General features: G+C 38.2%; 1 protein-coding gene across 1 annotated transcript in view; it reads right to left on the bottom strand.

The window, feature by feature from the left end:
* The window catches only part of LOC128855671 (putative mediator of RNA polymerase II transcription subunit 12), an 80,225-nt gene extending 71,964 nt beyond the window's left edge, over positions 1–8,261 (bottom strand). The window contains exon 1 of the mRNA XM_054090763.1: positions 8,106–8,261. Within this exon, the coding sequence (XP_053946738.1) occupies positions 8,106–8,114 (9 nt within the window). The 5' untranslated portion in view covers positions 8,115–8,261. The remainder of the gene's footprint in view (positions 1–8,105) is intronic.
* Between the last annotated feature and the right edge of the window lie 6,871 nt (positions 8,262–15,132).

The following is a 15,132-nucleotide window of genomic DNA, read 5'->3' as shown; positions in this document are numbered from 1 at the left end:
CTTCTTTTAGAGCGCATTTAACTTTACATTCTACAGAAAACCCTACAGAGTAATGAATTATTCTTTCCGGAGCGGGTTAGAAGTGTCTATGTCTCTTTAGCTCCAATGCATTGAACGTTCCAGTTAGTAAAATATCCACTTTCTGGCTCTAAGCTAACTTTGAAATTGCCACTGAATGAATTATATAGAGAAGTATGAACTTAAACGATAGTAATAAGTATCATTATGCTATGGGGGAATGGCAACTGTTTTCCAAATGGAAATTTTTGCCATCCAGAGAGTAGCCGAATGGATAGTCAAGAGTTGATGGAGCAGAAATAGATTTGAGTTTTCAGTGACAGTCAGGCTGCACTGAAGACCCTGGAGAACTCGAAGCAAACCTCAAAGATTGTTCAAGAATTTAAGAAGAAGATTAATTCAGTCGCAAGACAGAACAGGCTTGTACTTATATGGATTCTAGTACATTCCGATGTTCAAGGAAACGGAATTGCCGATCGATTGACCAACCGTGGATCAGCGGTTCTCCCACAGGAATCAGAGTGAATAATCGGAAATAGTTCTGCAGTAATCATGAATTTGATCAGCGATTATGCATGCAATGTACATAAAGTGCGATGGTCCGGTCTACAATGCTGCAGAACTGTAAAATGTTTTGTGACAAATCCGAACAGAAAATTGTCAAACTTTCTACTAAAACTTGGAAGAAAAGACATTCGGTTGATGGTCCATATCACAGTGCGACATCAAAAATCAAACCGCACCGGACCTTTTTTTTCTGAAAATATACCTATAGCAAAACCCTCGCTGGGTTTTTAAAAGTTAGCTCGATTTTTTTTTTTATTGCGTTTTGAAGTTTTCTATTTTCATGAGATTTTGGAGTTTTACCTGTACGCTAAATTTGACTTATAAATCGACCTTTGTTTGATCTAATCGATTTATTTTGTCATAGCTTGATGCAGAAATTTCGTACATGTACAAATAAACTTATTTTGAGAAGAACCTATATCTCAATACGCAATTTTGAATACCAAAATTTCGAAAAATTGTATGTTTTTACCATTTTTTACTGTAATTATGAAAATAATTAAAATTTCTCACTATTTCTTCTAGCAAAAATGTTGCAAAATGTACTAAAAAAGTCATTTATAAGATAAAAACATAAAACTGAACTTTAAGTTTGTTATTTTCTAAAAAAATAAATTTTTAACAAGATTTTTCTTCACAAAAATAATTTTTTTATGCTCTGCTTTAAATTTTTTTTTAAATATCTAAAAACTCTGTAGGTAAAAATATTAAATAGATTAAGTAAAAAGAATATATACTTGAATTCTTATAATTTTTTTTTTTTTAAATTAAAATAAAGAATTTTTACGTACTAAAACCTTAGAGACGAGCTCTTTTCGACAATGGTTGAATTTCAACATCATCATTATCAGAGTAATCAGATTCATCAGAATAATCAGATTCATCAGTAAAGAATTCCATGCCTGTCTCTTCTTCTTCTACCTCATATTCTTTTTCCTCCTGGTTACTCCATTTTCCTGCATTTTCTTCCTGATCACTGATTGATCCATGCTTTTCACTCGCTGGTGTGAAACGTCCACAACAATAACAGAAAACGTTAATATTTGCAGGACAATTGTACATTTTTTATTTTCTTAATTCATAAAAAATTCACGTAAATGAAATTAATAAATTCAAATATGTTAACAAAAACCGTATTGTTCACAAAATATTTAGCGCGTCAAATGTGTTTTAGGAGTTGTTATGCACGAACCTGATCTCGCAAGACTGCTGCGATCTTAGAACAGGTAAAATCGTTGGGAACAAATTTTGGAATTTCTAAAACAAACATTTCCTGATAAGACAGACTACAACCTTCTTTATACTTTTTATTTTGAAATGTGTGCTAGCCACTTTTCTATGTACTTAACAGGCTAAAAGTCTTGTGAGACCAATCTTGCTTTTCACTACTCACGATCACATTTTGTTACATCCAATATTCATTGGAAAACCGTATCTGGAAAAAATACTAGCAAAAATAGAAAAATCTGAAAATGTGTATAACGGGTGGTTACGTATAAAATTATTTTCATAATTACAGTAAAAAATGGTAAAAACATACAGTTTTTCGAAATTTTGGTATTCAAAATTGCGTATTGAGATATAGGTTCTTCTCAAAATAAGTTTATTTGTACATGTACGAAATTTCTGCATCAAGCTATGACAAAATAAATCGATTAGATCAAACAAAGGTCGATTTATAAGTCAAATTTAGCGTACAGGTAAAACTCCAAAATCTCATGAAAATAGAAAATTTCAAAACGCTATAAAAAAAAAAATCGAGCTAACTTTTAAAAACACAGCGAGGGTTTTGCTATTGAATAGGTATATTTTCAGAAAAAAAAGGTCCGGTGTGGTTTGATTTTGATGACCCCAAAATTGTCGCACAGTGTATTATAACAGGACACAACCTATGGGTCAGCATATGACCACCATTAGAATCATTGAGGACCCGATGTGCCTGTCTTGCTTGGAGGAGTCGGATAGCGCTGAGAACTTTTCCTGTGAGGGTCCTGCCTTTGCTAGAGCAAGGCTACGAATCTTGGACGCCGATGTTGTGAGACTGAATGATATTCGACTCTTTTGTCTCTATTATTTCTTATCTCTTTCTCTGATACTTTTCTTCTTAACTATCTACCCTCTTTCTAGAGCTCTAAATACAATGGACTTTTTAGACTGAGTGTTTTAGGAGCCACCAAATCTCTTGTTGCTTCCTGGCTCGACCTTTTCAAATTTCAAATTTCATGAAATTATTATTTTTGTTGTAGCCTGTAAGAAATTATGTACTTCTGCATTTATGGAGAAAAAATTAATAAATAAATATAAAGCTCAATCTCAAAAAGGAGAAAATTTTAATTATAAAATTTTATACAAAAATTATAAAATTTTCACAACCCCTTCATCCCATTTCCAGTGTTGTTAATAGGAATTTCTAGCAAAAATTTGGCTATGCATATATAAAATTCTACTACATATACAAGTTTGAAGTTCCTAAAACAATCTGTTGACTTTTAATGATTTTTTCCCAGCCGCTTTTGTCTATTTTCTCGACATAAAAATTTCGTGCCTTACTCTTCTAGTGTGTTCAGCGCTTCAGCAATAGGCGTAGGCTCATCAACATAGCATCACAGATTGGGGGGGACCATTGCTTCTGTTACAATTCGCCTCCACGTCACTCGGTCATCAGCTTTTCATTTGATATCAGCTATGCCCATAGCTCCAAAGCCGCCTTCAATGTCATCTCTCTATCATTTGCTCGGCCGTCCTCTTCGTCTGTTGGATTTGTTTCGAAGATCTTTTTTATAGCTCTGTCGTTGCTCTTTCATAGAATGTGGCCATACCAATGAATCCCTTACGCTTTGATTCACTTGATGACATTTGCGCCCCTAATAAAAATGTCTAACTCGTCGCTGTAACGAATGCGGTAAGTAGAGTCTTCAAGACGTAGGCTCTAAAAGCTTCAAATTTTTATTGATTACGAGTATTTTTTTTTTAATATTCAGATAAGGAATAATACAAATCAGACTATCTCGGACTCTTTCCTTTTAATTACACGCGTGATTTTATTGTTATATTAGTTCAGATTTAAAAATGAAAAAGTTTAATTGTGTACGTGATCGGTCATCATGAAGCGCGTGCGTAATATTGCATAAAATTGACGGCTGTTGCAAGGAGGCGTTTTGCAGTTCAAAAATTGTATTGTATCTGCACTTTTGTTAAGCCAACTAAGTTTTAGTTGTAAAGCAAGTGATGCGCACATGCGAATTTATTGTCCGCTGAGAAAATAACTCATTACTCATGCGACACATTTCAACTTTGGCTTTTTGCTTGCTCGCGTATCTCGTTTTGTTTCCACTTTCTGTAGGTCATCGTAGTCGTACAGCGGCAGCGGCGTCCAGGTGTCAGTCAAGTTTCACTTTCCACGCATTTATTATGGGATTTTTTGTCGAACGGCACTTATATATGTGAGATTTTTCCTCCAATGAAATTATGTAAGATTTTCTGCGCACCGGATGCGCAATAACCTTTTAATTTTTATAATTTGCCACAAAAAAATTTATAAACTTTAAATTGCGTTTGGACAATGGAACTAATTGCAATAAGAAATTTTATTTAATAGCAGGTCGATTTTAGGAGGTTGACGAGCGCAACTACAACAATTGGTTATTTCCTCCAATATCGTTTGAAAATTTAAGTTGAATTTTGTACACCGCCTGGTTACGGTGGCAATATTTGCAATTTTTATATAATAAATATTTTTGATTTTTATATTTTATAAATTTCTACCAAATACATATTTTTGCCACAGCTTAATAAGACTTTTAATTTATTTCTGTTATATGTAAAAAAATCCTTTTAACAGAGCATTACAATTCAGAGGTTGGCGCAATGAACATTTATGCTTTTGAGATGTCATTTCCAAAATTTGGTTAAAAAAGTCAAACAGACATTTTTTAATTTCCGGGTATCCATTTAGAGACTTTTTCGAATCATATATTATTAATCATATATACATAGTGATAGATCTTTGCCCCAAGAAATCTTCACAGAAAGTCAATTTCATATCTCCATGGAACTTCATCGAAATTGTTCGTAAATTTATCAAAAATTAACCGAAATTATTGTTGAAACAATACAACGATTTAACGTATTTTATGGAAGGTCCCAGACGACTCACTACCCAAAAAATCGCGTTTAGAGAATTCAAAAATCAAGTCGGTGTTCATTTGTTTACACGATTCCTGTGGAACTATTCACAAGAAATTTGTGCCAACGTGCGTTTTGAAGTATTTGTTGCATCGCATTCGTCGAATTCGCCCTGAATACCGCAAAGGAGCATCTCATCGATCCACTTTTCTGATTGATTTTTTAACTAGAAATCGCATTTTAACCATCAACTGATGTGGCTCCCTGTGACTTCTACCTATTCGGAATATTGCATTTGGCCATGAAAGGAAAACGTTTTGCGTCCAAGTGGACATATAAAAGGCTTGTACCGACATTATGGAAAAACATTCCGGTTAATGACCTGAAACACTCTTTCGAAAAGCTTTTAAATCGCGCAAAACAGTGTATCGAGGCCAGAGGGGCCTATTTTGAATAAATAAACTAGAAGTTATCAGAACAAAGCTCCTGTCGTTTCTATTTTAGCTCAGTCTTGTTAATTTTGGATTTCACCTTGTATATATGCATATATGGTTAAATCGGATGTTAATGTGATGGTAGTGAATAAATGGAGGGAGCTGAAAAGGAGGAGTTTTCAGTCTCCAAGTGTTCGTAGCTGGGAGCCGGAAAGGCCTAGTTCCCAGTTTCCCTTAAAGCTTGCGTTGTACTTCACGACGATTGTGTGCGAATGGGTTTTCTCTTTGTTTTTTTTTTTGAATGTGGTGGAATTGAAGGGACGGAGCTGGAAAGACCTAATGTTCAGTCTCCCTTGAAACTGCCAATATCTCTCAAGACGAAGAGGCCGTACTGAAAGCCGGAATGACCGAGATTCCGTTGCCTTCGTGGACGAACCCTCGTGCGAGATGAGATAATTAAGATAGTGCAGACTTGAAAATGTCGTTTTTCTCAATCGTGTGTGACCTTCATTTAGAAGTAAATTTCGGGCTACTTGATTGGGATGGTCTTCTAGCTTTAGTATGTATTTTTTGCGTAGCCGTACTATTTCAACGGCTACACGAGGTATGTACATGTTTTTGTGAATGTCTTTTTTATATGCCATGGAGTTCCCGTAATTATCCACGAGGCTTTAGATTGCACTCGCTGAAGTTTTTCAATACCTGAAGTCGTAGCAGTTGCTCACATTTCCAAACCATATGTGCATGTTGGTGTTAGCATGACTTTATGCAGTAGCTGTTTGTACTCTAGAGGTGATGCTAATTTCGAATTTAGCATCCAATATACAAGGTTTTTCATTTTAATCTTGATGTTAGTTCCTTTCTTTTCTACATGATTCTGCCATGTGAGTCTTTTATCTAGGTGATTTTATTTCATTTTGTTGTGGTATATTCTGACCATTAATTGTAACTGCAAGGCAAGTTTCTTTCCTTAGAGTAAAAGTAAAATGCACGCATTTGGTTTCATTACCCTTTATTCTTCAGTTTTTAAGCCATGATTTTATTGCATAACCAAATAAATCTGAAATGACTTTCTCAGTACAGGGTTACCCGATATGAGGTTATGGACATATATCGAAACTATCTTTTTTATGCAATATAAAATTAACACTTTTTTCCACTTTGTTTTTGTTTTGCACTGTACGCTTTAACTTTCCAAAAAATATTCCACCTTACTGTGAATACCCTGTGAACCAATTGTCCGCACACAGAGTATTCACAGTAAGGTTTTAGGAAGTTATAGCTGAAGGGCGAAGTAGCCAGTGTTTTAGTTTTTTTGAAGTGGGATAATTATTTATAAGAAATTTCCAATTTTGTTCTTTATTTATCTTATTTACGGCTCTATACTTTTGTAGTTAGGCCAATCTTAATATATGGAATACTTATATAACAAAAGGCAAGTTAAGCTAAAATCATGAGTAAAGTCAAAAGAACAGCTTTAAGGACTCCCAAACAAAACGCTGAAAGTGCTAATAAATTTACCTGCACTAAATTAGGTAGGAAAACACGTGGCCGTTGCCTTAGTGCTTAGACTCAAAAGTATGGCGCTATGGAAAGACTGGTTGTCTGGACACGCATCTATTTTGCACTCTCTGAATAGTTACAAACAAGAAATAGAATATTCTATTGCTAGAATCACTTTCGACAGACTCTTCAAGACGAGTATACCGTCAAGAAGAGGGAGGCAGACTCCAAGGCGATGGAGAAGGCGAGAATTAAATTTGTATACAGATGGTTCCAAGCTAGACGATAGGGTTGGCTATGCAGTATTTTCGAAGGAATTAGGACTGGAACTATCCGTTCGACTACCAGACTACTGCAGCGTCTATCAGGCAGAGGTTCTAGCTATAAAAGAAGTGGCTAAATATCTAAATACGCATGCCGTAGCAAAAACGACTATAAAAATATATTTTCGGATAGCCAGGCGGCCATCAAATCTATGAATGCGGCTATACTAAGATCGAAGATTGCACAGGAATGCCGGGCAGCCCTAAATGATATTAGTGGCGTATTCAAGGTCAACCTGATTTGCGTTCCGGGGCACAGAGATATTGAAGAAAATTGTAAGGCCAATGAGCTAGCCAGAAAAGGTACTGCTCTTAAACTGCTCAGTGATAAAAGTACCATTGGAATACCTTTAGCCACGAGTAAACTAATGATGAAAAACAAAATTATCCAAGAGGTCAATAGGTCATGGAGAGATGAAGACACATACGTAATAGCTAGCTTACAGAGGCCACAAATAAATAAGGGAAATACAGAGGAACTGCTTAACCTTTTAAGAGAGGATATTTCGAAGGTCACGGCTTATTGCAGAAGTTGTAGAGATGAGGAAGAGGAAGAGACAGTTGAGCACTTCCTTTGCAATAATCCAGCCTTAGCTAAAATTAGAGCAGGTTGTCTAGGTAAATACTTTTTCAATTCTCTTACAGAGCTATCTGGCGTGGGTATGGGATCAATTCTACGTTTCATAAGAGCCACAAAATGGTTCCATGAAGGAAAGTATATGAGGTTCCCGTGCATAACATTGTTTCACAACGGACCTGTAAGGTCTAAGTGAGTTGGTCGTACAGACCGACTACCACCATAACCTAACCTATTTTATTATTTTTTGATTTTATTATTTATAATATAATAACTCGACTTTTATTAAACAAAATAAATAAAAACAATTTTGGAAATTTCTTTTTTTCACAAAGTTTGAGTCTACGTACTTAAGACGTTATTTTCAAAGAAATCAAAAATAGAGGCTTTCTTTTTTTTAGCGGCGAGGTTCCTTAGAGATTTCGTGTGTTGCGCTTTTATAATAAAAAACGGGGGCACAAAAGACTATGAAGTCGATGTGCAAAACCCATAAAGAATAAAAAATTTAGAATTTCGTATCCCATTATTGAAAAAATTAGATATCCTTTTATAACTCACCGATTTCATTTTGGTTGTATTCCAATATCAAAATCCTTGAGGCTTAGCAGGCAATGCAAAATTACTACTTGTTTATGAAATGTTTATTTTCTTTAAATATTTTTTTTCTTTATTATTTTAAAGGCGTTGAAATGCTGGAAAAATGTAAAGGTACAACAGTGCACTGACTGTAATAAAAATAACAAAATAAAAATAAAAATATTGTAAATGCAGATTTGATGGTTTTTATTTAAGTCGTTTATTTTTGGTCTGAATTTTTGTTGATTTATAATTAACACATTCACAACTTTCTTTCAATACGCAATTAAAGTTTTCAGTTTAAACACTGTAATATTCACTCGTAATTAACAGCAAAGGCATAATTACAACGGTAGCAATGTTTACGCTAGCCCACAGGCAAATATAGTGCATACATACGCAGATACACACATGCGAGTTTATTTGTACGTTTTTGGTTTTCCCTGCGGCAATATCAAATTTCCGCGCCTTTTTTCAATTGAGTGCACACGTTCGGAAATAAATTGAAAATCCAACAACAAATATTTTATTGGCTTTTTATTTATGTACTCCAAACACACTTAGCAAACCGTTACGTTTGTAGGAACGCTATTGAAAATGTTCGTAATCCGGCAAGAGACGTCTTAACCAACTGAATACGCGCTGCAGACTGAATGGGTGTTGACGAGCGCATCCCTGAAGACGTCAAAAAACCGCCATGCAGCCGCAAGCGCTTGGCAGAGGGTTAGACTGCACGCGAATCAAAAGTTCAAGAAAGCAGAATGCGGAGGCAAAAGCTAAAGTTTGCAAGCAACACAAAAAGAGTTGTGTGTGCGGGTGTGCGTATTAGGTGGCTTAACACAAGCGAATAGCCAGAGCAACATGAAATGGAAAAAGGTTGCCTGAGTAATGTTGAGTGTCGGTATGCTGTTGGCAACATTAGCAAAGAAACAAATGTTGCTAGGGCTACTATAGAAACTCAAAATGTTGCTAAGCCCACCATAGGTATAGCAAATGTTGCTAAGGCTACTATAGGCATGAGAAATGTTGCTAAGCCTACTAAAGGTATGGAAAATGTTGCTAAAGCTCCCTATAAGCATGAGAAATGTTGCTAAGCCCACTAAAGGTATGAAAAATGTTGCTAAATCTCCCTATAAGCATGAAAAATGTTGCTAAGCCCACTAAAGGTATGTCAAATGTTGCTAAGGCTGCTATAGGCATAAGAAATGTTGCTAAAGCTCACTATAAGCATGAAAAATGTTGCTAAGCCCACTACAGGTACAGAAAATGTTGTGCTGCATTTAATTGCTGATTTGCCGCGCTCACGCAGCTTTAATCGAATTGAGGTGTTTGTAAACAAAAACTAATCAGGAAGAGTCGGCGAAAAAGTGCAAAATTGGAAAATAAAACTAATGCAGCATACATATTCAAGTCCAGTAAGTCACAGCGGCGACGCTAAGCGCTGACTGGTAACTTAAATCATAACCATAGCTAATGGCAATAAAGCCGGCTTAATTGTTATTTATTCACGCTACTTCTATTATTTCTACTGCGCTTCGGCTGCTGTCATTTGGAGGTATTACCGGAGCTTTTGTGGCTGTGGGTGCTTTAGTAAACCTACAAGTAGTTAGCAACAAACATGAAAGCAAAAACAAAAAGCAAAAGTAAAAAAAAGAAAAAAATTGATACAAAAAAAAAAAAATCCAAAAATAGCTAAAGCAAATATAACTACAAAACAACAATGAATCAGAAGAAAAAACACACACAATTAAATGAAATATGATTGGCGCCGTAACTGTATGCTTGGCACTTGTTGAGTCGCGCGCTGTCTACCACCTTTTCTTCTCTTTCATTTTTTTTTCTTTCTCCGCTGCTGCTGCTGCTGCTTATCGGTCAGACCGGATCGTAAATAATAAAAAGTATTATTCATTACCTCTTATTTTCATTTTCATTTTCTGTTTTCGTTTTTTTATTATTTTATTATTTTTGTATTTCATTCACTCCACTTGCTTGGCCAGTTGTTTGCGCTGAATGGGAAAATTTCGCTAGTTCAATAAAGAAGATTAGCAAAACACTTGAATGCCGCCAAAGTACCGTCGAGGGTCATCCACAGCTGCGCATCTCTTTGCTGTTACGTGCCACGTCATTGCGGTATGGTTCATGCGCCACATTGTGTGGCATAAGCGCGAGGAGGGCGCTGCCTTAGCGGGTATTTGCCGCGAAATTAAGTAACAAAAACTTACTTGCCGCATTTCTGGTGGTTGATACGATTGTTACGGTTGCGCATATTCGTATTTACTCGATTGAATTGCATGTCGTATGTGTACCCCCGTACATACAGAGAAGATGTCGCTTCAGCATCTCCAATTTTGGTAATGAATTATGGAAGTGAAACGCCAAGCGCACCTTGATGCTTGAAGTAAGAGGGGCGTAGAGAAATTAAATAAAATGTGGACTCTCGTTGTATGAGCATTAGGGCGGGTCGATTTAAAAATCGCTCATTGCTCTGTGAAAATCGTATTCTAGGGATCAAAATAAGAAACTTTGTCGAAGGAGCCATATGTTACCTCTAAAACGAATTCTGATGTCCCCCAATTTGGGTCAAACGAAAAATCCCACTTTGACCCATTTAGAGTGCTCCAATCGAGTCCAAATGTATGACCGGCCCCCACTAACTTTGGACGGCCGATCCACCCATGCCAGTGGCACACCCCTTGGAACTCCCATGGGGGGTTCCCCATACAATCATTTCAAAATATCACCATTTTTGGCCTTTACATGAGAAAAGAAACTAAAAAGTTCGACCCAAATTGGGGGACATCAGAATTCGTTTTAGAGGTATGGTTCCTTCGGCAAAGTTTCTTATTTGGATCCCTAAAATATGATTTTCACAGAGCAATGGGCGATTTTTTTGCCTCCCCACAAATCGACCCGGCCTAATGAGCATACAATAATACATCTGATTCAATTTAGTTGCAGCGCTTTTATCGATAATTTCTGCAATCTCAGATTCTTGCAGATTCTTCTCAGATTCTTTGCAGTGAATTGGACTTAAGGCTTGAAGAGTCCCTAAAATAGAGGGAAACCTAAGAAGATATTTGGTTATTGGTATATTTTTTTCATTTCATTACGATTACATTGCTAGAACCTGGAGCTAGCTGATAGCTTCAGATTAGCGATTGAAGGCTGAAGGTATATACATATATATATATATAATGGGCACTTAAATCCTTTATTGGTTATTTGTCCGAGCCTCTCTTCCAATTTCATGTTGTATGTGTTCGTTTTCGATCCCTTTCTATACTCGTCTACATGGGTTTCGGATAAATTTTCTTCTTTACTTTATTTTTGTTATCTGTGATAAGTTTCCTTCGAAAAAAATGGCGGATTTGTCCAGGTTTTCTAGTCCAAGCAAGCTGCAATTGCCATGAAATATGTAGAAATACCCTAGTAGCACGTTTATATCGCGAGCCACTTGATGCAAGGAGGATTTTTTTTTCGTGGGTGAGTAGGGTTCAAAATGCCTTCGCACTTACAGCGACCGTCGTCCACCGCGTCGTGTGGTATGGCCACTAAAACGATCCCTCCCCTCCTCCTGGGGAGACACCGTTCTCGGAAGTGCTTTCTATATTACTTCGGGAGGGCCCATAACGGCATCCATAAGGGACCAATTCTATTCACCCACGTCTCGGGGCAGCATATTTGTAGCTTTCATGCTATAGGCTCGTCTTCTTGTGTCTCTATCTGTGCGGCTTCACTTTGTTGCACTGTGTCGAGGTCAATATTTTTTTCGTAGTACGTTCTCGATGTATTACTTTACCGCATTCCAGCTGTCCTTGCGTTAGGGATTTTGCTGATTATGTTGTTCGGTGTGATGTGGCAAATCTGCTTCCTCAGAGGATTTCTCTCCGCGAGCCATCTGTTAGTGTGTGCGCGTGTATTTAGCGTCATCGTTCAGCGCTTCGCAGTATATGCACTTAGAATCGGTTACCTTGCCCATGCGGTATAGGTATCTCCGAAAGTATCCGTGGCCCGAGAGGAACTGAGTTAAGAAGAAGTTCACTTCCCGAAGTTGCTTTGGACCATTTGTCAGCATGGTTTCGCATCTCCATTCTAAAAAGCTAGTGATAACGTGTTTCTTTTTGAAATCCCTCACATCCTTTCGTACCCGGACCATGAGGTTGACGTGTATCTGCCCGCTGATCACAAAAATTGCAGTGCCTGAGACAGCGCGGTAGGCTGAGGCAACTCTGGGTGCTGCTGTTGCTCGACCTCCTATGCTTTGCGCTTGGCTTTGCAGTTTAGCACAACTAACCATACTTCGCTGCCGTACAGGAGAATTGAGTTTGTGGCCGCCATAATTAGCTTTATTTTGCTCTCCGATGTTTACCATTAATCTACTTCGCATACTCTTGACCTTTGCTGCTTTGGTAGCCACATGCCGTATCTGGTCCGAGAAAGTAAGCCTGCAGTCAAGTTGAATACCTAAGTATTTCACTACTTTTTGAGTCACCAAGGACGTTTGGCATTTGCTTGCTGACCTCGAGTGGCATGTGACCTCGTGTCATAAGGACGACTTCGGTTTTATGTTTGGCGAGTTCCAGGCCGTGGTCCTCAAGCTATGTTTGCGTCTTTATCATGACTTGATTCAGTTACCTTCTAGCGTCCTCAGTGTTCCGAGCTGGTACGACCGCCGCCATATCATCCACGTGTCCCACTAGATATGTATGTATCTTCTGATATTTCTATGCTCATCTCATCGTTGCTAAGATTCGAGAGATCGGGCCGAGAATAGATCCTTGAGCTGCGCCAGACGTTATCGCTTTTGTTTCCTAGCCATCTGGTATGTCGTACAGTAGTTCACCCTCACACGGGTAGCTCTGGAGAATTCTTAGCAGGCATGCAGCTATTCGAAACCTTTCTCGTAGTGCCTTTATAATGTCTATCCCTCGTAGGCTGTTAAAGGCGTTTCGTACATCAAGCGGTGTTAGGGCGGTGATGTAGTTCTGGAAGTGGTGTTTGCGTTGAGTGCTGCTTATCACCTCCTCTATTGATTTTTCGTATCGGAAACCGTATTGCCTTGCTGACAATCCTCCTGGCAGATGCCCGCAAAAGACGCCACTAATCCGTGGTCAGACGCATCGAATACTTTCAGAGCCGGAGCGTTTGTATTCATTCGAACAACATGACCCAACCAACGTAGCCGCTGGATTTTTATTCACTGCGCCATGTGTATGAGTCGTAAAGCTTCTGCAGCTCATTGTTCCATTGCCTACGACTTTGCTACAAGGTGGATTGTTTTAGCTTCGGTACTCACCATTGACCCTATCGGCTTAGGAGGATCTACCAGTAGCTACGCTACCGTCGACATCACTCTCGGTATTATTGAACTTCCTAAGCCTCTTCATCGCGGCAAGGTAAGAAACTCTCAAGGAGCCCTATGCTCCACACGGAGTTAAAGGCGGGTCATAAATTGTGCGAGTCTGTAAAACACTCGGCAAAAACGGTAGTCAAAGAGTCACAAAATATAAATATATATAATCGCTTAAGTGCCAAACTTGCACACTTACAGAGAAATTACTCAAGACTCTCCTTCCCTGCAAAGTCTCCACAGCTTCTGCAATGGGATCTCATTGGTAAACCAGGCTTTTCTGCGTGTGTGCCGAATGTCCAAGGACCGGTAAATACAGCTACGAGCTTGGAAATAAAACAGTGTGGAGTCACCAGGACTTTCTATGTCTTGCGTCTATTGTACTGGGGCCAAAGAGTTTTCGAAATTGAACATAAAGAAATGGAGCTCCATCTTTTCTTCGCTTTCCTGAGAAATAATTTATGTACTTTCCCTTTAACAACTGTCAGAGGGATGCCGATGACCGGATAGGAGGTCTCTGATACCAATTCAGTTGACTCCTTCCTGGCAAGCTCATCAGCAATTTCATTTGCCTCTAAGTTCTTATATCCTGGAACTAAGCTCAGAGATGTATTGCCTGCCCACCCAAGATATTTGACCTCCTCCTTACAGGAGTTTACTAGTTTTGTTCTGCACCGTGGCGTCGTCTGAGCCTTGATCACTTGACTATCGGAAAAAAAGTTAATATCTCCCTCCCTCTCACGTTCCATAAGCATTTTGCGTGCTTGCAGGAGCGCAAAGACTTCTGCCTGAAAAACACTAGCTGTATTCGGCAATTTTAAGAAAATATATAAGTTGTCTGGTTTAGAGAAAGCTCCTGCCTGACTCCCGATTCCATCTGGGAGTCGTCAAAAGGCAGAGGTACCAGCTGAGTTGCAGATTATCCTCTCTTTCCAATCCTGCATATTTGGAAAGATTGCCGTGGCATGACCCTCGAACTCCAGTTTGCGGATAGAGAGATCTGTTTGAAGTTCGGAGAAAAATGGTTTTAAGTGCCTAAAAATGCTACTATGTCCCTTAAGAGATTGCCAACCTCCTTTAACCTGATTGCACTTTGTACAGCGATGAAAATAACGTAAAAATCAATGGGAAGTTAGTACAACACGACATTCAGTGCAACACTGAGGCAATTTCTACAAGCAATCCTTTACACCATCCCCAGTTCAGTGATATCATAGCCCTTCCGGGGACCTTCCCACCAAACTAGACCACGGAATATATTAAAAATTGGCAGAAACACCACGCTGTACTTCCAAAGTATGACTTGTGGTTTGAGTCCCCATTTTTTTCCGAGCATAGAAATGGAATGAGTGGGAGGCTATACTGCAGGAGCGTACTGCTCCTTCTTTATACTGCCCTTACCCGATTTTCAATCTGTAGCTTCCAATGGAGTTTGGAGTCAAGTATCACTCCAAGATACTAAATTTCGTTGAAAGCGTGGGTAAACACGGCACCTAACCAACCAAATCACGCGGCATCAACTGCATACATAGACATCATCGACAACCAAATGCGAATTTTCATAACTTTTTCTCATATTGTTTATTTCATGGCTTTCACGTAAACATTTTTATTTCAATGCCAATGTTTTGCTAAGTTTTACAACGCATTTTAGTTTTT

The sequence above is a fragment of the Anastrepha ludens genome, chromosome 2 (genome assembly GCF_028408465.1).
Source record: "Anastrepha ludens isolate Willacy chromosome 2, idAnaLude1.1, whole genome shotgun sequence".
In the NCBI taxonomy this organism is placed as follows: Eukaryota; Metazoa; Arthropoda; class Insecta; order Diptera; family Tephritidae; genus Anastrepha; species Anastrepha ludens.
This window is presented reverse-complemented; position numbering and strand designations above follow the sequence as displayed.